Below are 23,664 nucleotides of genomic sequence, written 5' to 3' on the forward strand. Positions count from 1 at the left end.
CCTGCCACCACGAGCAACTAATAGCGCAGAGGTATGAACTATATATTGTATATTAATATCCCCACTCCTACATGTAAACACCACCTGGCAGTCTTCGCTTTACCTTGGCTGTTTGGCCTTTCACACTCGGGGAAATTGACGACAGGATGAACATCGCCGGAGAGTGTTAATCTCCCGTTCACCTCATTTGTCTGCCTCGACTGCGCCAGTCACAGACCCCGAGTCTGCACAGAGCCTGACAGGAGACCTAAATAATGGTTCGTGCTGTGTCTGAGGGCAGATTTTTAAAGATGCAACTGAACATCTGTACCCAGAGGCTTCAGACTAAATCTCACGTGACTGCGAAAGACAACCAGGCAGGAAAAAAACATGCACATAAAATAAGATTTTTCAGGTCTATTTGAATAATAACCTGGGAAATTACAATGAGAATGCACATTGTCATACTCTTGATAGCTTAAGGTGAAGTTTCAGGAAAAAGTTATGGGTTGTTTTATGTACCACAGCAGGTATAACAGGACAAGTTCCTGACCCCGAAAAGGCGCTACACGAATTTCTGGTATATGACTGGGAGACGTGGGGTTGCTTTTCCTTGAACGGGCCCTAGTTTGCACAGTGTATCCAACACCGCTGATGAAAGTTTGTGTATCTGCACTCCTAGATTTTCTGAATGACCAATAAAGACAACTGCCACCTGCTGGAGATGTATTTCCTCTCACGCAGGTGCAGAAGAATGTGCGTTGTCGTTGACCGTTGGCTGCGGTGCAACTTTTTCGTCCAGATACACTTGGTGTGTCTAAGCCTTTGTTGTTAGACTTTGAAATAATATAGAGTATGTTTTTGTCTCAGTGTTAGACCAAATTTTCGACCTAACGGCTAGGTAAATGCTGATTTTCTTCTGAACTGCCCCTTTAAGGGAAAGTATCTTCTAAACAGGTGGGAAAGTTGTTGGTAATCCAGGTCATGGCATGTCTGAAAAACAAACTCAAAAGGATGGCAACTAGACTTGTTGGGCTTCTTGAAGACGTTTTGCCTCTGATCCAAGTGACTTCTTCCACTCTGGACTGATCCGAAGAAGCTACTTGGATGACTGTTTGAAGTTTGTTTTTTTGTAAAAATAATTAAAAATGTTGGACTGTTAAGCTTTCCTATCCTAAAAAGGATCTATTATCTAAAACCTACAATGCGCTGTGTATGAATCCAACATTCCTTTATTAGCAGAAAAGGTCTATTCACTTATTTAATCATGCTTCCAGCATGTCAATATACCTTAAGGATCTGTCATCTCCAATATTAGTGTTTATTCAATGAAAAGATCCTACTGGAGCAAGTGTAGGCTGCACAAATAAATCAGGCCTTGACATTTGGTTGAATCCACGGTGAGGTTCAAGCTGGCACTTAGGAAAAAGGTCCCGTCAATCTGCAAATCCCGCGAATTTTTGAAAGCTGGAGCGAGGCATCAGACGAGTGAAATACTTGACGTTTTCTTGTTTCTGACATCTGTCGCTGCTGTGGAGGTTTCTAGGCGCAAACCTTTGTAACACATTGTTCCTGTTGAGTGGGGTGACGTCGGTGTGACTGGGAGGAATGATGCTTTGGAATTTCAGTGGATGTTCAAAGGCATCAAAACAATAAAGCAGCAAATCGGCGTGTGCGACTGGGGAAAAAAGGCAATTCATCACAGCGAGACAGTCGGCATTCTTCACTGACGACTCCATTGTGCAGCTCTTTGTGATTTGCGTGTTAATTGGCAGTGTGGCAGCAGATAAATGTGAATGAAACCAATGAATGTGGCGTACATTCCTGTTGCATACATTGCCACCCACTCATTTTGGGCAGCTGGACTTCAAAGAGGCAAGAGAACATTTGCATCAAGGTTTTGACGACCAAGTTTTATTATCTCATGATATTTCATATCTTTTTTTGTTCCACTAAGGAATGGAATATGTGAAATGGAAGGGAAGAATAAGGATGCTCAAGTTGTAGAAAGTTTGATCCATTAATAAAGTTTACGGCAATTGTCAATGTTGAGGAATTCAGGCTTAACCAGATTTGAAGGCAAAGATTTCATATAATGTAATGGGCCACACTTTGTTGCGGGTACAACACACATGCTTAGAGGATTACAACAATCACTTCTAATACTTTCATGTAAGTAACAACAGATTTTAAAGTGACTGCATCTGTAGTATCTCCTTTGTCATACTCTACAATTCTAGCAAGAGCACTCAAAGTAATTCCTTCAAACATTATTTACATTTTACCAGACAGAGAGGGTAAGAGTTATATCTTACAAAGTGCATGAGTTTTTTTTGTATTCTCTCTGTACAGTGTTATGAATAGGCAGTCATGTTTCTGTTCCCACTGTGCAATCATGTATTAATTACATCTTAATGTATTCAAGTTAGTGTTAATGCAAACTTATAACAGTCATTTCTTTACTAAACAGCCACTACCATGTTGGCATTAATTCTTTATACAGTTATTAAACTGTGAATGTGTTGCACATTTCCATCTGCGTTCTAAAAGTCGGTCACCCGACATTTTTAGCAAATTTAAAAAAAACTATGTATCCCTTTTAAACTATACTATTGCGTAATGATCATTGACACTGGACACATTGGAATAAATGGCCACGTTTACATGGACAAAATGTTGTCGTCCTGATTTAAACGGATTACAACTGTTTCCATGTCCCAAAACATTATCAGAATGAAGCTTTTTTTTTGACATGATTAGAGAGGTGCTGTGGATCATTATGTATCCCAGAAATATAAAGATGACTGAGATAAATTTTTGTTTTTTGTCACCTGCTGATCACATTCACAGAAAAATTTTATTTATTCCAACCAAAGACAAACGATTGGAATTAGTTTAACAGGTGCTAATATATATATTTTAGTGGAGGTTTTAGTGGAATGCCAGCGTCCATGTAAACACAGCCACTCACGTCAAAGGTCATTTCACACTGAGTTGTGTCTGATGAATTTAGTGTTAGGCTCAAATCATGTAAACACTGTCTTTCCTATATGATTAAAAATGCACCCTAATCTTTTTTTTTTTCTCCTTACCTTTAAAAACTCAGCGGTTACACTGCCGCCAGGCTTACGACTACAGCTTGGAGATGAAGGGGAGGCCCTCGTACATGTCGGCCTTGAGCTTAGCCCACTCGGCCAGTCTCTGGATGCTGCCCTTCTCCTGGCTGAGCACGCTCGCCGCCTTCCTCAGCTTGGCGTCGTTGCGCTCCAGGTAGCGCTCCCCCTCGCTCTTGAGGAAGTTCAGCTTCTCTAAGCGGCTCTCGTTCAACGGGATGTCCTCGCTCATGTAGGGGTTGAAGCGGAAGTACGTGTCCGGCGGGAGGAGGGCGTCCAGCATGGTGTGCACCTCTGAAATGAGGACGGAGGGAGCGTGCTGTGAGCGTCTCAGTGCGGGATTATCGAAACACTTACAGACAAAGACCGTGCGCGATCTCACCCTCTGTATCTGTGGCACTGCTGATGACGTGGGAGAGTTTGGTCTTCAAGCTCGTGTAGGACGTGCTGTTGGTGCCCGCCGTCTCGTAGCGGCCGGTGCCCAGAGACAACACACACTGCAGAGGTGTGTTTGGCCACAGACTCTTACACTCATGAATGGCCAGAGCTGTGGGGTTGTTGATTAAGAGTCCTCCATCCTAAAGAAGGGCAGAGACACACCGAGCACCACTTCAGTCAAATATGGCTGCGGCAACTTGCGTAACTCTGAACATGGAAGCTTAAATATATCCGAGGTGACAGCCTGGTGGGGACAAATGAGGTGAAATAGACACACTGTCCCAGAGCTTCACAGCTTTGGAACAGAAAGAGAAGCTACAAATGCGCTGCATTGGCATTCGGCCCCGTTTTAGAAGCAAACAAGTAGGAAATGCTGTGTTTTCGGCAGATATGACTCGCTGCATTAAACTGAATCCCGCTCGCCTGATGAATGACGTTGCATTTCCGTATTCTAATCTTGACCAACTTCATTTCCAGGCTCAACGTATAGTATTTACTTCCTGTCTCACTGAGTAACGGCAGCAGATTCATGAAAGAGTTGTTGACCTAAACGATGCCAACAATGAGAGAAAGGGGACAATCGGGCTCTGAGGACGCATGGACTGATTTAGTGCTCATGCTCTTTCTCAGTCTTTCCCCGAGTCCAGTTCTGGACTTTGTCCAAGTACTGAAGTGCTTCTGGCTGTGATTAATAGAGATGGAGAGTGTGGCCGACCATGTAGCCCAGTAGAGCAGGGGTAAAGTTTACTTCCATGCCGCTGCAGGTGTGAACGTGATAAATACAGTACCAAAACATGACAAGAGTTAAGAGTTTACACATTTAAATCTTCTTTCCTTCTCCTAAACTAGTTTAAAATGCTTCACGTTTTATTTTAAGGTGTGTTACTTTATCCCTGACTTGGGCATCCAGTTCACATTGTCATCTAGGTATCATTACGGGACAATAAAAGTGAATGACATCCAATCATTGGGTATTTTTCAACTAACTTCTATTTTACCTCTCTATTTGTGAATGCAACTCTCTCTGCAGGATTTGTGCAGGTATATATATATATATGATTTTCTGATCCGTGGCAATGTCAGAATTTCCCTGTGAAATACCGCTGCCAGTGCCGAAAACTAGAGTGGGAGTGAGACTGGTGGGCGGCAACGGCAGCTCGAACCGTCGGTGAAACTCTGCACAGCTCCAAGAGGAATGTGGAGAACAACACACACAACCCATTCAAATCTCCATCTTTCCATCCCCGCTGTCATCCCAGTCCACGGGAAGCAGATCCTTTACTCGGAGGTATGAGCGGAGAAACAAGCATGCAAACGAAACACCCGCTAAAGCACATTATACATGCAAATGGAAACTGTGTTATAAATCTTGGTAACACGTCGGTGGCAAACAGGATTTTTGGGGGGGATTTGAGGTTGCAGTTAGTAGGATCGAGGCTTAAGTCTTTAAATATGCACAGCAGAGCTGGAGATTAGATCTGTTATTGACTAAATCATAGCAGAGGGCTGCCTTTCAGGGCTCTTGCGTTAGAAAATGACAGAAGAGAGAAGGAGGGACACGGCTAATTCGCTTAAGTAGGTTATCAAAATGAAGCTAAGCCTTGAGCATAATTGCTGCCCATAAAGACCACCTAAAAATATCTGGCCTAACAATCAAACTTCATAAAACAATGCACCACAGCAGCTCTAATTGGACAGCTCCCAAAAGACACACTTAAAGCAACTTAAAATGTATTAATAATACTTCAGAGTGTAGTGATTAACGGACATACCTTAGGCTACAATTTCACACTTATTACAGATTAATATGTCCATAAGAACACCACGTCAGTGCAGTCAAGTCAGCGTAGTGCACTGCTTCTAGCTGGACTCTCTGCTATGAGTTTATTACATACCTGCAGCTTTATACAGCAGGAGGATGCACGAGAGAGATGAGAGTAGCTCGGCACAATATTATCATTTCCATTAATTAGCCTGCTTCTGATTTTAAACGATCCTCGTGATAAAGATCTAACTGCAAATGACTTTTTTCATTTCACAGTCTCACAGCAGGATGTTTGCAGCAGTGGCATTTTTGTGTATGCTTTTTATTTTTCAAATAACATGAGAAACCCATTTGGACGGCGATCGTCTGACTCACAGGATTCCTCCTCTTTAAGACTCTTTCCATTTCCCTCCAGAAGTTCGTCCCAAGTCATGAAAGTAGAAGCTTTAATGTTTAGAGGCACAGAACAGCTCTGAGGACTCCTTCTCCACCTCCATGTCATTCTCTTCACTTCTCTCTATCCCTCAGACTCCACGCAGCCAGAGGAGAGGATGAGCTAATTAGGGGACCATTTCAAGGTTGTGGGTGTGGAAGAGTGAAACACACACACACACACACACACACACACACACACACACACACACACACACACACACACACACACACACACACACACACACACACACACACACACAGCGCTTCTGGCACTGATCTCTGAGGAAATGCAGCATCACAGCATAATGTATTGATCGGTAAGATTTCACAGAAATTACCCTCTACGGCATGTGACCTTTGGGATCTCTGTGCCAAGCTGCATCCCTGAGTACGGTTTTTCAGAATGCAGGATAAACCGCTATGAGGCAGCACAATGTGAGTTACTTTGTCAGTTCCTTTTTAAAAGCGAAACAGAACGAAGCCTTGTGTTTCATTCAGTACCTGATGGAGGTCCTTTCCCAGAACAAATTCCTGAAAGTAGCCCGGGGCGGCAGACGAGGCCCTGATAGCCTGCCACATCTTGTGTTTGCAGTCTCCAAGGTAGTGGGATCTCACTCCTGGCATGAGCCTGTAGTTCCTGAACACATAGGCCTTCAGAGGCAAACCTCTGTTCACAATGGTGCTCACAGCTGACACCTAGTGGACAAACACGACACATGACAAGTCAGCTTTGTTGTTTTTTTTTTTTTTTTTTTCTTTATTGTCCTCAGGCATAATAAAAAAGGACATGACTTACTTTAGGGCAGTGTGGATCCCTGGCACTCTCAATCATACGGCCCTCTCCCATTCGTTCTCTAGAGAGAGACATTGGACCACCTTGGTTATTTTAACATTTTATGACGATAAAGGAAGAACAGGAAAGAGGAGAAGCTGGATGAAAAAGCAGAAAATAAGGCAGAAGGATGAGGGAAAAAAGGAAACGAACAAGAAGGATGAGCAGTAGTAGGGGACTAACTTGAGGATATTTTCCCAGACTTCACTGTCATAGAAAGCATGACTCCAGCTCATCTTCATAGTCCCAACGATGACATTCTGTTTAAACACATCTGCACCGAGCTTCCTGTACATCTCCTCACACTCTTCTAGGGGGATCTTAAAAATCCCCAGCATGAAGGCCAGGATGGCACCTGACGCAAAGAAAGACATGTAAGTCAACATACAAATGATCCTCGCTGGTCCAATTTAACACTAAATCAATGGAATCAGAGAGAATCGAGTTATTGCGAGGGGCAGACGAATCGCTGACACTAAAAGGTGGTAAAACTTTTCACCTGTGCTGACTCCACAGATGTAGTCAAACAGCTGGTGGACTCGTTTCCCAGTCAGGTCCTGCAATTTATAGAGAGTCTGCAGAGCAAGCAGTCCCCTGTAACAAAGTCACAAACTTTACAGAACTACACTAACAAGAATGCATCTTCTCGTAGAGATGGCATGATCTAATCAGACACAACAGAAAAAGTTGTTTGTTAAACCTATACTCAGATTGATTTACCTTGTTCCCCCTCCATCTATCGCCAGGATCCTTATTCCTCTGCCTTTGACTGGATCGGTGTATCCGACCAAGGCCAGCGCTTCCCTCACAGCAGCCTGAAGAGGAAGGTCTCTGGCCTGGCGCAATCGCAGCAGGCAGGACAGCACGCTTTCCTATAAGGTCACAATAATACACAAAGATAATACCATTTACTTTACACATTTGCAAGACAGTGCAACCCACGTTGAATTGGAGGTGAAAAATAAATTTCATACAGACCTTGATGGCCACACCTCGAGTCTCGGGGAACTCCACTAGATGAAAGCTGAGCTCCTCCACACGAGTCGTGAGGAGTTTGACATCAGTGACTCTCTGCAGGCCTTTCACCAGAGCTCTGGTCCTGTTGTCCACGCTCACCCTGGCTATTATCTGCACGACAGGTACAGAGAATGTGAGGCAAAAGTAAAGTAAATATATTCTAAGAAAGTATTATTCAGTCTGTGTTAAAGACACAGACGATTTTGGTCATTACAACCATTTGACATCCCACCTTCTCCCTTTGAGATATCAGCTGCTGCTTCACTTTCTCATCTTCCTTCTCTTCACTGTCCACCTTCTCTCCTGCCTTGTCCACAGTGGACTCAACCACAGCGGCGGCTGCAGAATTATCCTTTTCAGCTGCAATCCTTTTGGCATCGCCTCTAAATCTGGGCACGAGAGGCGCAATGTAGCTGCCAACAAACGCCTGAACACTGGGCCGAGGGTAGGACAGGTAGTGGGTGAAGCCTTTTTTGGAGGAGGTAGTAGGTGCAGGGGTGGACTGAGGTGCGTCCACAGACGCAGGGGTTCGAGAAGTGGAAACTTCTACCACAGGACTGGCATTTTCTGATGGAGAGGAAAATGCAGGGGAGGTAGACGGTGCTTTAATACTCTTGACGTCTGACACGGGGGCCAGGACAGGATTGTGGTCCCCTGTTTTTAACGAGGCAGTGTGAGGGAAGTGTTCAGAAACTGAATCCTCCTCCTCTCTGCGTTGCTGCAGCCTGTTTTCTCCGTCTTCTCCCTGTTGATGGCTGGTACCAAAGTAGCTGTTTATGTGGTGGGCCAGACTTTTGGAGGTCTCGTCCATATTGGTGGACAGAGCTGCTGGGTGGAACAGCTGCATTGTCTGCTTAGTCACAGTGGAGGAAGAGGCTGGTGCGGCCGCTAAAGGGGTGGTGGACTTCTTCGTGGCAACAAAAGGTTTTTCTGCAACTTGGTGTAATAGCTTTTTATCCGTCTCTTCCTTCGCTGGTTCGTTCTTCTCACCTTCTTCTTCTTCTTTCATCGTGGCTTCGGGCGACGCGGCGGTAGATGTGTTGTTAAGCGCCTCTTTGGAAAGAGCTTTTGGCGCATGGGTGCCGTCAGCCGAGGCACTGCCAGGCTTGAAACGGGAGAACTTGGAGATGAGATCTGTGCTGCCCACTGCCTTGGTGACACTGTCAAGTGTGGTCCTGAACCGCGACATGCGTCTGCTGGTTTCACTGGGAGGAGCAGCAGCAGCGGAGAACTAACGGTATCAGTGAAATCGACGGGACTTCAGTGCTTGTGTGAAATAATGCAGCATTCTTGCAGGCTTCCCGCCACAAGTTGCCGCCGCTTCAGTTCAGTTGTGCAGTTTTTCAGCTTGTTCCACTCCGTCCTGAAGAAAAGATGAAATGGAAATGATTAGCATGAACAATATAAAACAAGGTACACTTTATTTTTTGAACGTGCAAGTAGAATATGGACCAACAGAGGGCTCCATATGAACTCCTCCCCATTCTTGTAACCATAGAAACTGTTCAAGCAACAAAGAAGATGCTAACAACAGCTTTCCCAAAATAACGCAACTCTACAGATCCTGTAGGCCAAGATGGATCAATATTCACAGGATCTGGGATATCCAGCAGAGTCAGCTCAGCTTGTGAAATCCTTGCTGGAGGCACACCGCCACACGAAGGAGGAGAGCTGTTCTCACGGAGAGACGGAGATTCACTGGGCCGCTTGCAAAGACTTCACAATCGAAAAGGGGAAGGGGCAGATTGACGACTATATCAAAACGTGGAAGATCCAACCCCACTGGCTTCACAGTGTGGACTTTCTCTGCTCAACCGAGGAGGAGAACCAGACCTTCTACCACTACCGGGCCCGCTTCAGCACGCCGTCGCCGCGGAAGCCGATCCAGGGAACGGCTAGCGTCTACTTCGCCATGGAGCTATCGAAAGTTAAACCCCAAACCGTGCCGGTGCAGGTGCGCTTCATAATAGAGTCAAACCGACTGGTACACACGCCTGGGAAGACCACGTTCAGAGAGAAGTGGCTGGTGGACGTTATTGAGAGCAAGACTTTGCTCAGAGAAATGGTGGACATTTAAGCCAACGGACTGCTAAAGCTCAGAGATCATTCGATCAGCTAACTGTTAGCTAACAGGGCGGCTCTGAGTTTGAATCAGTAGCTTTTGAATAAAACGACCTATCGGCGAGACTATCATGTGGGTCGTTTTTATTTGACGTTAGTGAGGTTTAAAAAATCAAACCCATTCAAGTCACCCCGGCATCTCCTTACTTGGTGTCTGAACGCATACATAGCTAGCCAGCTTTCAGATCAAATGGTAACATTGTGAAACGTTAGCCCCATTTGTCGCTAGCTTTGCTAATAGATGGAAAGCACATTATCAGTTTATCGAATTCGACACGTGGCCACATAACATAAACAGTTTGTCGTTATCTTACCTCACGAAATAGGCAGAGTTACTAAAACATTTCATTCAATGTAGATCTGGTACAATAACTACATACATGGAGGCTTGCGGGGGGAAAAAATAAACAGGAAAAGGAGCGGAAGTGACGCACTTGCCGGTCGAGGACGTAGGCTGCAATACTTCATCACTGCTACTAGATGTCACTAAACCATCCCATCCTCGGAACACGAGCGACAATTTTATTGAAATAAAAGTACATCTGGCGTTTAAAACAACCGTCTAAATCCAATCAAGGGCAGTTTATACTATCATAAACATGTATCTGCCCCACATTTAGTAGATATGTTTCATAATCTTCTATCATTTACACTTCAGTCTATGTGAGATAGTGATTTCAGCACCATGGAGAGCAACATTTAATCCACAAATTGTGATGATTCCTGTGACCACTTGTGCCTCTCATCCAAAACATTTACACTGTCAAGATCATTGTCAGTCTGTTTAATTGCTCCTACTAGTTTGTGAAATCATTACCGCCCATTAAAATGCTTATTTGAAATAAATGCATTCATACAGGATTTGTATAAATACTCACTGCAATTCAGTTAACCGGTTCTCTCTCCTTTTTTCTTAATTAAATTGTAGGCTATCTCAGCCACTCATATTGTCATTAAAGGCCACAGGGAGACATGTGCAAAACTTGTTCTGTTGCAGCTTTAAAGACACAAAGAATAAAAGCCCTTATAACATAACTTGCGTGGGCCTGATTTTAATGGCCCTGCGGTGCTTGGAGAGCTGAGCTGTTACGTGGCTGCAGCCTGAGGTGTCCACTGGTAATTATATTAATTTCTCTGCCATTGTCACATCCAGTCATATGAGGTTAATACATGTGCAGGGGCCTTCTCAAAAGAACCTGGTTCACGTCGTGCCAAAAGAAACACACACAAGGCACAGATGGTGTCATATGGTACCTTTGCATGCCCGTGGACAGTATCTTTAGAAAGCTGAACCACATTTTTCTGTAATAACAAGGTAGAATTAATTACTAATGTGCACAGAACAGGACCAAGTGAAGTGGAAATAAAAGAAAAAGAGAAATGTGTTATTGAAGAGAGCTTTTTAAAAGATAACCATTATTAGTGGCATCCTTTGCACCCAGTTATACTTATTCGTATAATGGTGTGTGTGTATATATATATATACACAGAAACGTCACTGTCACCCTCATGGGTTGGCATCATCCTTAAGCTTGGTACAGTAACTTAGATGTTATATATATACAGTGGGGGAAATAAGTATTTGATCCCCTGCTGAATTTGTAAGTTTGCCCACTTCCATAGAAATGATCAGACTCTGGTTATGGGTATAGACAGAATATCAATCGAAAATGCATAAAAAACACACAATCTAAAAGTTATAAATTGTTATGTATTTTATTAAGGGAAATAAGTATTTGATCCCCAACAATTCACTTAGAATTCAGGCTCCTACAGATTGGCTGGTGCGCATGTGGCACACAGCTGTGCTCAGTCAACTAATTACCAATACTCCTGATCTTAACTCGTCATGTATATAAAGCACACCTGCTCTAAGAATCAGTTTCTTACATTCCAACTTCTACAGCACCATGGGCAAGACCAAAGAGCTGTCAAAAGATGTCAGGGACAAGATTGTAGACCTGCACAAGGCTGGTATAGGTTACAAAACCATCAGCAAAAGGCTTGGTGAGAAGGTGACAACTATTGGTGCCATATTCGCAAGTGGAAGACCCATAAAAGGACCATCAACTGTCCTCGGTCTGGAGCTCCCCGCAAAATCTCGCCTCATGGAGTGAGGATGATGATGAGAAAGGTGAGGGAGCAGCCTAAAACAACACGGCAGGAGCTTGTCAATGATCTGGAAGCAGTTGGGACCTCCGTCACCAAGAAAACAGTTGGCAACACACTGCGCTGTTATGGATTGAACTCTTGCAGTGCCCGCAAGGTCCCCCTGCTCAAGAAGGCACATGTACAGGCCCGCCTTAAGTTTGCCAGTGAACATCTAAATGACTCAGAGAAGGCTTGGGAGAAAGTGCTGTGGTCTGACGAAACCAAAGTTGAGCTATTTGGCATTAACTCGACCCGCCGTGTTTGGAGGATGAAAAAACGTGAGTATGACCCAAAGAACACCATACCCACGGTTAAGCATGGAAGTGGAAACATCATGTTTTGGGGCTGTTTTTCAGCAAAGGGTACAGGGCAACTTCACCGCATTATGGGGCCAATGAATGCAGCCATGTACTGTAACATCTTGGACAAAAACCTTCTTTCCTCAGCAAGAACACTGAAGATGCCTCGTGGGTGGGTTTTCCAACATGACAATGACCCAAAACATACTGCCAGGACAACAAAGGAGTGGCTCAAGAAGAAGCATATTAAGGTCATGGAGTGGCCTAGTCAGTCTCCAGACCTTAACCCGATCGAAAACCTGTGGAGGGAGCTGAAGCTCCGAGTTTCCAAGAGGCAGCCAAGAAACTTGAAGGATTTAGAGACTGTCTGTAAAGATGAATGGGCCAAAATCCCTCCTGCGCTGTGTGCAAACCTGGTGACCAACTACAAGAAACGTCTCATTGCTGTGCTTGCCAACAAAGGTTTCTCTACAAAGTACTGACTTGTGTTGTGCTTGGGGATCAAATACTTATTGCCCTTAATAAAATACATAACAATTTATAACTTTTAGATTGTGTGTTTTTTATGCATTTTCGACTGATATTCTGTCTATACCCATAACCAGTAAACAACCATAAAAACCAGAGTCTGATCATTTCTATGGAAGTGGGCAAACTTACAAATTCAGCAGGGGATCAAATACTTATTTCCCCCACTGTGTGTGTATATATATATATGAGCAAACAAAAGAAAAATAGAAGTCACATCAATATTTGGTGTTACTATCTTTGCCTTCAAACCAGCATCAATCCTTATAGGTACACTTGCACGAAGTCAGGGGTTGTGTAGGATCGTAGACACAGTGGTTGGCCAAGGAAACTTAATGCAGCAGATGACACATTAAGCTTACTTCCGTTTGACATCGGAAAATGTCCAGCAGTGCCATCAGCTCAGAACTGGCAGACATCAGTGGGACCCAGGTAAACTCATCTACTGTCTGGCCAGAAGCGGTCTTCATGGAAGAGTCGCAGCCAAAAATCCATACCTCTGACAAGGAAACGAGGCCAAGCGACTTCGACTACATATGAAAACAAAGGAACTGATGCGTTTGGTGCTGTATTTCTGCAAATGGAGTTGGAGATTTGGTCAGGATTAATGGTGTCCTCAGTGCTGAGAAATACAGTAACTAACTAATTAACTGGCTGGCCGAGTGACTGACGTCAGCAAGCATTCTTCTTTTCAGCTGAAAGGGGTTACTAAGGACAAACAACTTCAGTGAACTTGCCCCAGGAAGCAGAACACCACAGGATACAGGCATTGAGGCAGATGACTATCATCTTTCTCTGCTTCATGCCCAGTTTTTAATGGGTTAGTGTAATGTAAGCACCCTGCCTTGCAAAATAGAAAATACACATTCATTTTTCACGACTCAAGGGGTGATGATCGTGCTGCTTATACACATAACATGGAGATGAGAAACCAGTCAATTAATCAACACTTTGCTGTGAAATTCAACAATACATTAGGAGAAAAAAGTCAGGATAATCTTCAACAGCAAGTGGCTGGGTAACAGTTTCTTCAGCTGATGAATGTTTCAGTTTTGGTTTGCTAAATCTATAATATATAAAGATATCTAGACTTGCACAGCTTGGTTTGTGTTGTATTGCAAATCCAGATTATTTGATGTTACTGATCCAACTAACTATCACCTGATGTGGTTTGTTCATTCCAATCAGAACAGACATGGCTCGACAATTTCCCCTGTCAAGCTTTACCCAGCCAGCACTGTTCCTGAATGAGCTCTGACATGTGTGGGTTCACAGTCAACCATTACCTGAGAAGTACAGCCCAACCTCAGTCTTATGTTCTCTGCCACCAACGTCAAGGTGCTTGATCAGCCAACCGCTGCTTCATACTCTTCTTCACTCACAATTCACATCTTGCTATTTAACTCATTTTCCCACTAAACCTGTGAGCTTTCTAAATTGTGAAGCTTTGTATCAACTGCACCGCACTCAAGACTAGGATGATTCTCCTTTTGTGCATTCAGTGAGCAAGACAGCCGTATTCAATGGAAGACAATATTCCTTTGCCATTCTTCCTCACTCTTACATTTCCATCACCACCTCTTCAGTCTAAATGTCAGAGCTTTTATGACAACTCCGAGTGCACTTATGCTGTCATGCCTCCCCTCCACTAATATTAGTGCCATTAAATCAGTTCTTGCCACTCCTTCAAAATCTGATAGAAGTAAGACAAAAAGGCTTGACGACAGCAGTGGATGCATTTACAGATATCTTAGGAAAAAAATAGATATGTCAGACTTTACCCATATACTGGGTAAAGTATATATTACTATACTATACTATTAAATGGACAGAGCATCGATCTAGTTATGGTCTAAAACAGACATTAGTAATAGATCAGAGAGCACTGCTACAGGTGTACTACACTACTCATTAAATAGTGTTATCTAAAAGAAGGTATAAGCATTATGGTTCTATTTGTGCATTTCAGAGCGCAGGTGAGAATATGGATTCAAACATTATAAGGTGTTACTTCAAAATTTTTTCATCATATGGAGAAATTCTACTTGTTTTCTATTATTGTGTATGTCATTAGAAGTAACCCCCTCCCCACCCCTCCCAGACCCCCGCCACCACACACACATTCAAATCGTCCCTTTCTCACAGCCACCGCAGTCACCAATAGTGCGCCAAAGGAGGAGTATGTCGAGATACTTTTACGCATGGAAATATTACTAATATACTGAATGGAAGTACTATCCGATGTATAGAAACGTCAATTAAAACACGGATTAAAAAAGGATTACGAGCGCCCAAATGGATGCCAGCAACAACAGCTCTGGGAAGACAGCGGACGAAGACGGGGAACGCTTTGCGCACGTCAGAGCCGGAGTTTTGGGCTTAGTGTTTGTGCTCGCGACGTGCGGCAATCTTTTTTTCTTGGGCACACTTTGTAAGAAGAGAAAGAGAAACACGAGGACCCATCTGTTCCTGCTGCACCTGTGCTTTGCAGATCTGGTGGTCGCCTTTTTCCAAGTCCTACCGCAGTTTTCTATCGAAATTACGCACAGGTTTCGAGGTACAGACTTATTATGCCGGTGCGTAAAATACTTGCAGGTGGTTGGGATGTTTTCCTCCGCGTACATGATAGTGGCCATGACCATAGACAGGTACCACGCGGTGTGCATGCCAATGGTTTCCTTCATGGGGGGCTCGTGTAGAAGGTATATCTCCATAGGCGCAGCGTGGGTGATTTCTCTCGCCTTCAGCTCTCCACAGCTTTTCATCTTCTCTCTCCAGGAGGTGGAGGTGAACCACTACGACTGCTGGGCGACATTTATCGAACCGTGGGGGAGCAGGATCTACATAAGCTGGATCACGCTGTCAGTGTTCGCGCTGCCTGCCGTCATCTTGTTGTATTGCCAAATAAGAATATGCACAACCATATACTTTAACATGAAGAGAAAGGCCCTGCAGGCGGGCCGCACGGGTACGAAGGGGGTTTCAAACGCAATGCTCAAGACTGTGAAAATGACTTTTGTTATTATCATGGCATACACAGTGTGCTGGAGTCCATTCTTTGTTGTACAGTTATGGTCTGCGTGGAGCCCCAGCAGTGCGCCCACTCAAGGTTAGTCTGGAAGTTTTCGATATTTGCCACAAACATTAAGATATTAAATTAAGTCATTTTGATGCAGGGGTTTGATTATGAAAATTCACTCAACAGCTCCTCAAACTAAAGAAAATACAGACTTCCTAACAGTCACTTGAATGCACCCTGCAAATGAGTAATCCCTTGTTTGTCCCTTTGTCCCTCAGGTCCAGTGTTTGTCGTCATCATGCTTCTGGCTGGTCTGAACAGCTGCACAAACCCCTGGATATATCTCTACTACAGCTGAGAATAGCCTCATTTAAATCGAGAAATCCCTAACGGACTCGGAGTCACATGTAGACGTTGTACATGAAGACTCTCCTGAGATTAGAGGACTGTGGCCACAAGCTGGTTTGTACAACATGTAAAGAGGACTTAACTATTTAGGATAACCTTTCAGCATCACCATCAATCCTGACAAAGTAAAAAAAACAACAACAAAAAAAAAAAACAATAAAAACATGCCGTTAATTCAGTAGAAAAAGTAAACGCACATTTTCAACAGGGATAAGAATCCCTGCACAGACTAAAATAGTGTCTTTCTTTGAGAGCCGCAAGATGACAAGATAAAAGCTCTTTCAATAGAAGCCCCATTAAAAAAGAATCCCTTCCTCCTAGACCTCCCGTGCAGAGAAACAAAACATCTGACTGTCATTCACTTTTAACCTTGCCGTTAAGGTTTCTGTGATGTTGTGAGCTGCCGCACATGTAAGCTTTCTACCTCACCTTCTCCTCGAATTGCTTTTCCATTTTTGTTCCATTCCAAGCCAACACCGTCAAACCTAACAAATGACAGACCTTCATTCTGTACAAACTGTAATTTCGCTCATTTTATCCTCTCACGGTAATGATCACCGCTTCAGTTTGGACTCAATGGCTGAGAATGACTTTGTAGCGATGATATTGTTGCAGAATCGCAGCGACAAGAATACAACAATTTGATTTAATTTCTAATATCAAGAATCCATTCCCTCAATCCTTGCTGGAGCGGCAAAGCCCAGTATTATCATTCACCAGGGAAATGAGTCATCTTATGACCTTTTCAGCGAATGCCCCGAAGTCATTGTAAATTGCGATTCATGATTCCTTCCATAGAAAACAATCAATCGTGTAGTAACTAAAATAATAATAATAATACTATTATATATATATATATATATTATAATATATATAATAATATATATATATATATTTAGCATCACACAACACATGTACCAAACTTATGCCTTGCTTAATCAAAAGCATATAAGCAACAAGTATATTTACTCTTTAGCCCCAGCTGCTGATGTCTTGGGTGTGGATCCTGCTCACAGATAAAAATAAAACTTATAGTACAGTGACAAACCAATGGCAGTGGCCAATTCTATTCTGGAAAGCTGTTTCAAATACGATTAGATAACACAATGATGACTAATTCAGGGCCCAAGGGTGATGTGGTGGGAGATGAATCCTGCAGCCAGTTCACGCTCATGTAATTGTGGGCTTTAAAACGATCACCTCAGATACAATGGGATAAAAAACACAAGCCCCCTGAGACGCGCGCGCTGTAAGAAACACAGCTGCTATATAACCGGTTCTGCTTCAAAGCCTTGAGTGATTTATTTCAGTGAAGATGAGAGCACAGAAACAAAATGGTACGGTATTATAAATGCTGCGCCACATTTACACCGCTGATAGAATGTAGTCATTGTGTATCCATCGCAGGAACAACGGCCTAAATTAAACTCTGCAAAAAAAAGTACAAGGAACTGTGGAGGTTGGAGCAATGAACATTTCTGATTTCTGACATTTCCATTACGCAACTTCAATCTCGGTAGCTGCTTTTTTGGGCACCTTGAATCAGCTTTTTTTCTTCTGCTTGCCTTTTTTTTGTTTTGTTTTTACAGCACATCGCATAGTTTTAGTTCTTCGGAAAATAGTTACCGCAACCAAAATTGTGTCTTGCTGGTGAATGACTTTTGACAACACTTCAGCAACATAGTAGCCTTGTATCTTGTTATTAGAAGTGTTTTCCTTTGTTAGTCACAAGAAGTGTTAATCACGTGACACAATGAAAATGTTGCACATACGTTACTGCACAAGTTTGTGGGACTAAAACTGTCCCAGGATAACAAAATGTTAAAAATAAACATCTAACATAGAGCAGTATATGGTGGATAGAAATGGCTAAAATCAAAAATAAAAATACATTTACATATAAGGTCATTAAATCCACTAAATGTAATGAATTTATCAAATGTTACATAAACATTTCTACTATATTTGCATTATTTTCCATATTTATTATTTTTTCCCCATTTCATTTATGTATGATATTGGAACTTTTTTTCTCCCCAAACTTACTTATTTCGTCCTGTACTTGTGCTTTGAAATGTAAAAAGGAGACCCGTCACTCAAAGTGAGCCATTACGGTCATTTAGTGGCATCCTGTTGACATGAAGAAGTAAATTAGATTTACAGCTGTCATCTGGAAAGATGAGATTTTAAATGTAAAAATTACTGTGTACCAATGGAGTTTTGTAAAATAATGCACAATATGTGCTGCTGTGCAACATCACTGCAAAAGTGTCTGAATGCTTAAAAAAAAAAAAAAAAAAAAAATACATTCCACATACAAAGTCTCACCTTAGAGTTGAAAAAATCAGAGCAACACAGATGATATATAGTCTTCTAAAACTTTCTGCTTCTCTTTAAAAACCTGACTGTCCCTCTTCAGGTGGGCAATTTCACTCTCCAGAGCACGGATTTTAGCCACCGTGCTCTCCTCCCTGCGATCCAGCTCCAAGATCTTTGCATGCAAACTCAAGATCTTGCTCCAGAGCTGATCTTTGTCTGTGTCCGGCCTGCAGTACGAGTGCTCGTATAGAGAAATGTGCTCTCCATCGCCCTCCTCCAAAAAACAGCCCGCGGGTTCGTCTTTGACCATTTCCACTGGCACGAAGCTGACGGCCTGGCCCAGCACCGCTCTCAGGGCGGCTACGTCCGCATTTGAGTCCACATGGGGAAAAGGCTCACAGCACAACACTGTCACAGTCGAGTCAGCCCGCTCTTCGGAATCAGGTTCATCGTACGGCGACAGTCCAAGGCGGGACGCTGTTGGCATTCCACTGTCGGCTGTTTTATCACATGCAACTGTTTGTTTCTCTGAGATATCTGAATGGCAAGAAGTACCAGTGTCCGACAGCAGGGGTAGTTCAAATACAATCGCTGTGTGCTCTGCAACGTTATCGTTTGCTGTACCTGACTGGAGCTTTCTGCATGCTCTGCTCAAAATGAGAGGCCTCTTACTGAGAGGAGAGTCAGAACCTTTGAACTCATTGTCTGAAGTGCTGGCTTTGGATTTGGGGCTTCTTTTAATGCTGGCTACTTTTTTCTCACCATCCTGAGACAAAAGAAGAAAGAAACACATGCACATTAAATGTGACATAATGTGAAATTGAACTGCGTGACAGACAATTTACAAGCTTGGATCATTCAAAGCAGTTAAACACATCCACATAAGAAAAGAAACTCAGCTTTGTACGTCTGTAATACTTCTTCGTGTTTACTTCACATTTTCTGATTGAAACTCTGCTCTTTGTTCTAGTGTATTTGTGAGAGATGGTTAAATAAATGTCCAGATGTGTAGATTTACTTCAGAGCTTGACTCTTTAGTTGGTGTGAAGCAACACAACTATACATACATAAGCTGAAGGAAAAACTGTGGGGATGGCCGTGTTCTTCAGGTAGCGGATGCCCCATCGAATATCGAAGCAGTCCTCTGTAAAATGCTCGCTGCACAGATACTGATGTCGACTTGGGGTCCACTCCTCCCTCTTCATGTTGTCCACCCATTTCTTCAGCCTGGGCTTGTCTTGCAGGGGAAAACTTTGATGAACAGAGAGAGAATAGTTTCAATTTTAAACTTAAATGTCTCTGAAGTGGAGGATCATTTAAATGTTACAGCAATTCTAACATTATTACTCCACATTCAGTCCAACAGACTCCTCTTATAAGAACAAGGCTTCTTCGTAACATATGTTACATTACATTTATTTTTAAATAATATCTTTATTGTCGTTTTCATAATGCCTTAAAACTAGCATTATCTTTGAATACTGGTGGGAAGGATTGGAAAAACTAGCACCTGTAGCTAAACTACAACATTTAACATCAGCTGGAAAAACACAGAAGACATACGGGTAGAAGCTAATTCTCTTGTTGTCTTGTCTCGATGCACTACCCCCTCGGTTTCTGCAAACTTTCACAGCGCAGTACCGCGGCATGTCTGCAGTGATACGACATCAAAAAAGCCTCAGAGAGACACGTTTGTGGCGACAATTTTTGAAAACACGAAAACGACTCGCAAACGATCACTTCCGGATTGTAGCCGTCATACCGGACGTGACGTTTTCCTTATCTTCTTGTCAAGATAGTTCACGATAAAGCAACTGCGCAGAGGCAGTAAATAAAGATTGTCTCTAAGCACTCCACTGCTTTTGTAAGGACACTATTCAAAATTTTATACACGTAAAATGCATAATAAAGTTCTTCGAGCTGAAAACATGACCAAGTCGCACACATAACTCGGTAATATAAATAAAATAGCAAACCAAAGACGGAAGTCCGCTCACGTCACTATCTTGTATCGGCTGTGTTCTTTTAGGCGATTCCACGTGCGCAAAATCCTAGCCAATCACAGCCGTCTGAGTCAGAGTGTTGGAAAATGGACCAATGGCGTTGCGAGTCGTGGTGTTACGGCTCAGGAATGTAACTCGTCAACAACTGCTAGCTTTCGGTTCGCATCAGCTGGAGCTGGAGCTGTTGGCGACTGTCGAGTGGTATCCCCGGGCACTTTCCTTCCTCGTCTGCAGGTAATCCTCTCTTTTCCAGCGAACGTTATTTGTCTCCAGCGTTTTATCCATAGCCGAGAAGACGCGATAGAGTGTCTTTTAAAAGCCTTTTAAAGCCCTGGACAGATTTTAGTTTCTCACTTGTGTAAAAGCAGTGAGTTGTCATCTTTCTTTAGCTTAATGGTTAATGCGTTAAAACTAGCTAGAAAAGTGACTAATTAGCGATATTATTTAAATATTCGGTAGAATGTGTTGTTTTTAAAGTCTTCCTGTGTTTCTGAGGTGCGAGGAAGGTCGTCAAGTGAGCTGTCAAACTGCTCTGTCTTTTCAACAGCCGGAAAAAAAAAAGGTGTCAAACCCAGCAGTATGGCCACGGCGCAGTCTGTGCTGCTGCTAGCAGTGCACATTCTGCTCATCTCAGAGTTCATCCTGGCCAAGAAGGACTACTACGAGGTGCTGGGGGTGCCCCGAGATGCCACCGAACGGCAGATCAAAAAGGCTTTTCACAAGCTGGCCCTGAAGTACCATCCGGACCGAAACAAGGGCCCAGATGCTGAGGCCAAGTTCAGAGAAATAGCAGAGGGTGAGTGAGTCATTCTGTAGAGAATCTTTCCACCTGCAAGGTTTCATTTTTCTAGCGGTTTGAGCAAGGATGGTCGTTGAGCTGTTACCTCACAGACACACCTTGTTTCTGTTGCCATAACATTAAAGCAGAGGGTTCAAAGATGGGTCTGTTTGCGAACACGCCCTTTAGGAATACCACAGCGGAAACTATTTAAAAATGATCTATGATTTCTTTTCTTTGTCGCTTCCAGCTTACGAGGTGCTATCGGATGATAAGAGGCGAAGAGAGTACGACCAGGTTGGTCACAGCTCATCGTCATCATCGTCAGGAGGAGGAGGAAACGACTATAACTTCAAACAGCACTACCAGTCCTTCAACTTTGATGACATTTTTAAAGACTTTGACCATTTCGGTCAACAGCACCAGCACCACTTTCACTCCCACCACCAGGCCCACCACCAGGCCCACCAAAAGAGACACTTTGAGAGCCACTTCCAGGCCCACCGGGAGGCCATGAACAGCCAGAGGCGGCAGTTCCAGCAGGGCGGCTTCGGCGGAGGGCTCTTTGACGACATGTTCGAGGACTTGGAGAAGATGTTCACCTTTAACTCGCACAGCTCCAGGACCGAGGGCGGGTTTCAGAGCTCGGGGAAGCAGCACTGCAGGACAGTGACTCAGCGCAGGGGGAACATGGTGACCACCTTCACCGACTGCTCCTGAGAGAAGCAGAACCAAGGTGCGGGGCAAAAAAAAAAAAAAAAGCAGTGCACTTGAGCCACTTGGGACACTGTCGGGATTTTAGTCGGGGTTTTGAAATTCAATCTTAATTTATCACTTGACGGAATAGAGGAGGTTTTTGTGTGGCTTTTGTATGTCATTTCTCTTATGAACAAATATCCAAGTTGGCTTGATGCCTCATGCAATAACTCATATACATTATTGCTTGTAGCGCAGTAATAACATTATACAGATACCTCCTCATTATTTAGCTTTCCAGGTTTATTAAGTTTACTGTGTTCATTTTTTTTTTTATGATGGTACAATCTGTCAGACTCAGGTATGGTCTAAGTTTAAAAAAGAGGCAATAAGGTTAATTAGAAACCACAATCACATCAAATTCTGCAGCTACGATGTGCAGGCTATAAATATAAAGCTCTCTGCAGCATGTACTCTTTATCAGTTTAAAACTAATATGTGATTTGCATAGTGCTTTCTCGCATTTTCGCAGTTTGGTTTGAGATTCACATCCAAAATAACACATCATTCTATAGCACTTGCATCAAATTCAGCTACTTGTGTGTGCAGGTTGGCCATTATCAACTGTTACCTCGTTTTAGTTCCTTTCTACAGTTTCGCATCTACCTTCACTTGGTCAGGTTGGGAAATGATCAGTCCCATATGACAAATTCTGATAAACTCAGCCACAGGCGATGTTTGTGCGTCCTCGCCCTGCTGTTTTGTAAGCAGCTGGTTGATGGGCCGTGTGCCAGCGTGAAGCTCAGTGGTTTCCTGAACTGACCGTAATGTGCAATATTTAGCACCTTTGCTCTTCATGTTGCCTATCTCTCACAGACAGTGCTGTGTAAATGTCATTGTCTAACGTCTGCACTTTGTGTACGTCTGTGGTGTGTGTGTGTGCGTGTGTGAGTGTGCGTGTGTGCACGCTGAGATTGCTCAGAATGTTGATTGGTTGCATAATTTTCAGAGAATGAATAAAAAGTTACAAGAGCAAATATCTGTGTTTTGTCTTAAATAAAGTGGGAGTGCATAGGAGACAGACAGCGGGAACAGCACAGTAGATTCTGCAGTGGATAATGGGAGACAGTGGAAATAAGTTTCTTATACTCTATGTCATGAGATTCATTAGAGAGCATTATGTTCTAATGTGTGTTTGAAATGTTGGCAATCCCCATGTCAACAAGTTCTCTTTAGTGCCACCGTCTGTTCTAGAAAGCTGCTGTTCACGATGAAGTCCAGTAGAGAGCGTACTTTCTTAAGAGACGGAGGTTCTAGAACAGCTGCCGCGAGGAACGCAAGGTAACGGAGAAGAAACCAACCTGTCACAATCAGAAACAGTGACCTGATCGCACATTTTAAGAATATAAAAGACAAATAAAGGTGCATTTAAATTGCAAAGAAATGCCTTCACAGCATCTACATTTGGAGGAAAAATAAAATGTATAAAGAATCACCACATAGAAGGTATGACAAAATACATGAGCTCTGTCATTGCGACCGATGTTAATGTCGAGCGGTCAGTGCAAAAATACAAACGAATCGGTTCAGCCAAACTGGTTCTCTTCCACCAGTATAAAGGCGACACAGTTATGAGAAGGAACTGCACATGAAAAAAAAAGAGGTAGAAGCTCACGGGATCTAATCACAGCATGACCAAATGTTACAAATCAGAGGTCACTTTCTCATTTGGGTCTAATGCTCTTGCATATTTCAGCATAGGG

The 23,664-nt window shown here is 43.2% G+C and overlaps 5 protein-coding genes across 8 annotated transcripts; 3 read left to right on the forward strand and 2 right to left on the reverse strand.

Moving 5' to 3' along the window:
- Positions 1 to 1,871: 1,871 nt before the first annotated feature.
- pnpla8 (patatin-like phospholipase domain containing 8) lies at positions 1,872 to 18,230 on the reverse strand. Of its 2 annotated transcripts, none has more exons than XM_047575401.1 (10): positions 18,152 to 18,230; positions 7,812 to 8,942; positions 7,541 to 7,690; positions 7,283 to 7,434; positions 7,062 to 7,156; positions 6,746 to 6,917; positions 6,527 to 6,584; positions 6,232 to 6,426; positions 3,475 to 3,670; positions 1,872 to 3,386 (listed from the first exon to the last, which is right to left on the reverse strand). In XM_047575401.1, the coding sequence occupies exons 2-10, from the start codon at positions 8,766 to 8,768 to the stop codon at positions 3,112 to 3,114; spliced, it is 2,250 nt and encodes a 749-aa protein (XP_047431357.1). In that variant the 5' UTR covers positions 8,769 to 8,942; positions 18,152 to 18,230; the 3' UTR covers positions 1,872 to 3,111. The 2 variants fall into 2 exon arrangements, with proteins under 2 accessions (XP_047431357.1, XP_047431356.1); XM_047575400.1 differs by lacking the exon at positions 18,152 to 18,230 and adding an exon at positions 10,015 to 11,185.
- Positions 9,055 to 9,764, forward strand: akap14 (A-kinase anchoring protein 14). The gene has a single exon (XM_047575412.1). It carries the CDS (start codon positions 9,156 to 9,158, stop codon positions 9,654 to 9,656), a length of 501 nt encoding a protein of 166 aa, XP_047431368.1. The 5' UTR covers positions 9,055 to 9,155; the 3' UTR covers positions 9,657 to 9,764.
- avpr2l (arginine vasopressin receptor 2, like) lies at positions 14,820 to 16,888 on the forward strand. The gene is made up of 2 exons (XM_047575410.1): positions 14,820 to 15,787; positions 15,976 to 16,888. Exons 1-2 carry the CDS (start codon positions 14,974 to 14,976, stop codon positions 16,053 to 16,055), a joined length of 894 nt encoding a protein of 297 aa, XP_047431366.1. The 5' UTR covers positions 14,820 to 14,973; the 3' UTR covers positions 16,056 to 16,888.
- LOC125000061 (THAP domain-containing protein 5-like) lies at positions 17,376 to 20,458 on the reverse strand. 3 transcript variants are annotated; one of them, XM_047575403.1, is made up of 4 exons: positions 19,988 to 20,394; positions 19,492 to 19,675; positions 18,434 to 19,190; positions 17,376 to 18,235 (listed from the first exon to the last, which is right to left on the reverse strand). In XM_047575403.1, exons 1-3 carry the CDS (start codon positions 20,071 to 20,073, stop codon positions 18,450 to 18,452), a joined length of 1,011 nt encoding a protein of 336 aa, XP_047431359.1. In that variant the 5' UTR covers positions 20,074 to 20,394; the 3' UTR covers positions 17,376 to 18,235; positions 18,434 to 18,449. The 3 variants fall into 3 exon arrangements, with proteins under 3 accessions (XP_047431359.1, XP_047431360.1, XP_047431358.1); XM_047575404.1 differs by lacking the exon at positions 19,988 to 20,394 and adding an exon at positions 20,401 to 20,458 and having other exon boundaries at positions 17,376 to 19,190; XM_047575402.1 differs by having other exon boundaries at positions 17,376 to 19,190.
- An 80-nt stretch (positions 20,459 to 20,538) lies between these two features.
- On the forward strand, positions 20,539 to 22,938 carry LOC125000067 (dnaJ homolog subfamily B member 9-like). The gene is made up of 3 exons (XM_047575411.1): positions 20,539 to 20,661; positions 20,975 to 21,223; positions 21,456 to 22,938. Exons 2-3 carry the CDS (start codon positions 21,007 to 21,009, stop codon positions 21,923 to 21,925), a joined length of 687 nt encoding a protein of 228 aa, XP_047431367.1. The 5' UTR covers positions 20,539 to 20,661; positions 20,975 to 21,006; the 3' UTR covers positions 21,926 to 22,938.
- Positions 22,939 to 23,664: the final 726 nt, after the last annotated feature.

The sequence above is a fragment of the Mugil cephalus genome, chromosome 22 (genome assembly GCF_022458985.1).
Source record: "Mugil cephalus isolate CIBA_MC_2020 chromosome 22, CIBA_Mcephalus_1.1, whole genome shotgun sequence".
Lineage (NCBI taxonomy): Eukaryota > Metazoa > Chordata > Actinopteri > Mugiliformes > Mugilidae > Mugil > Mugil cephalus.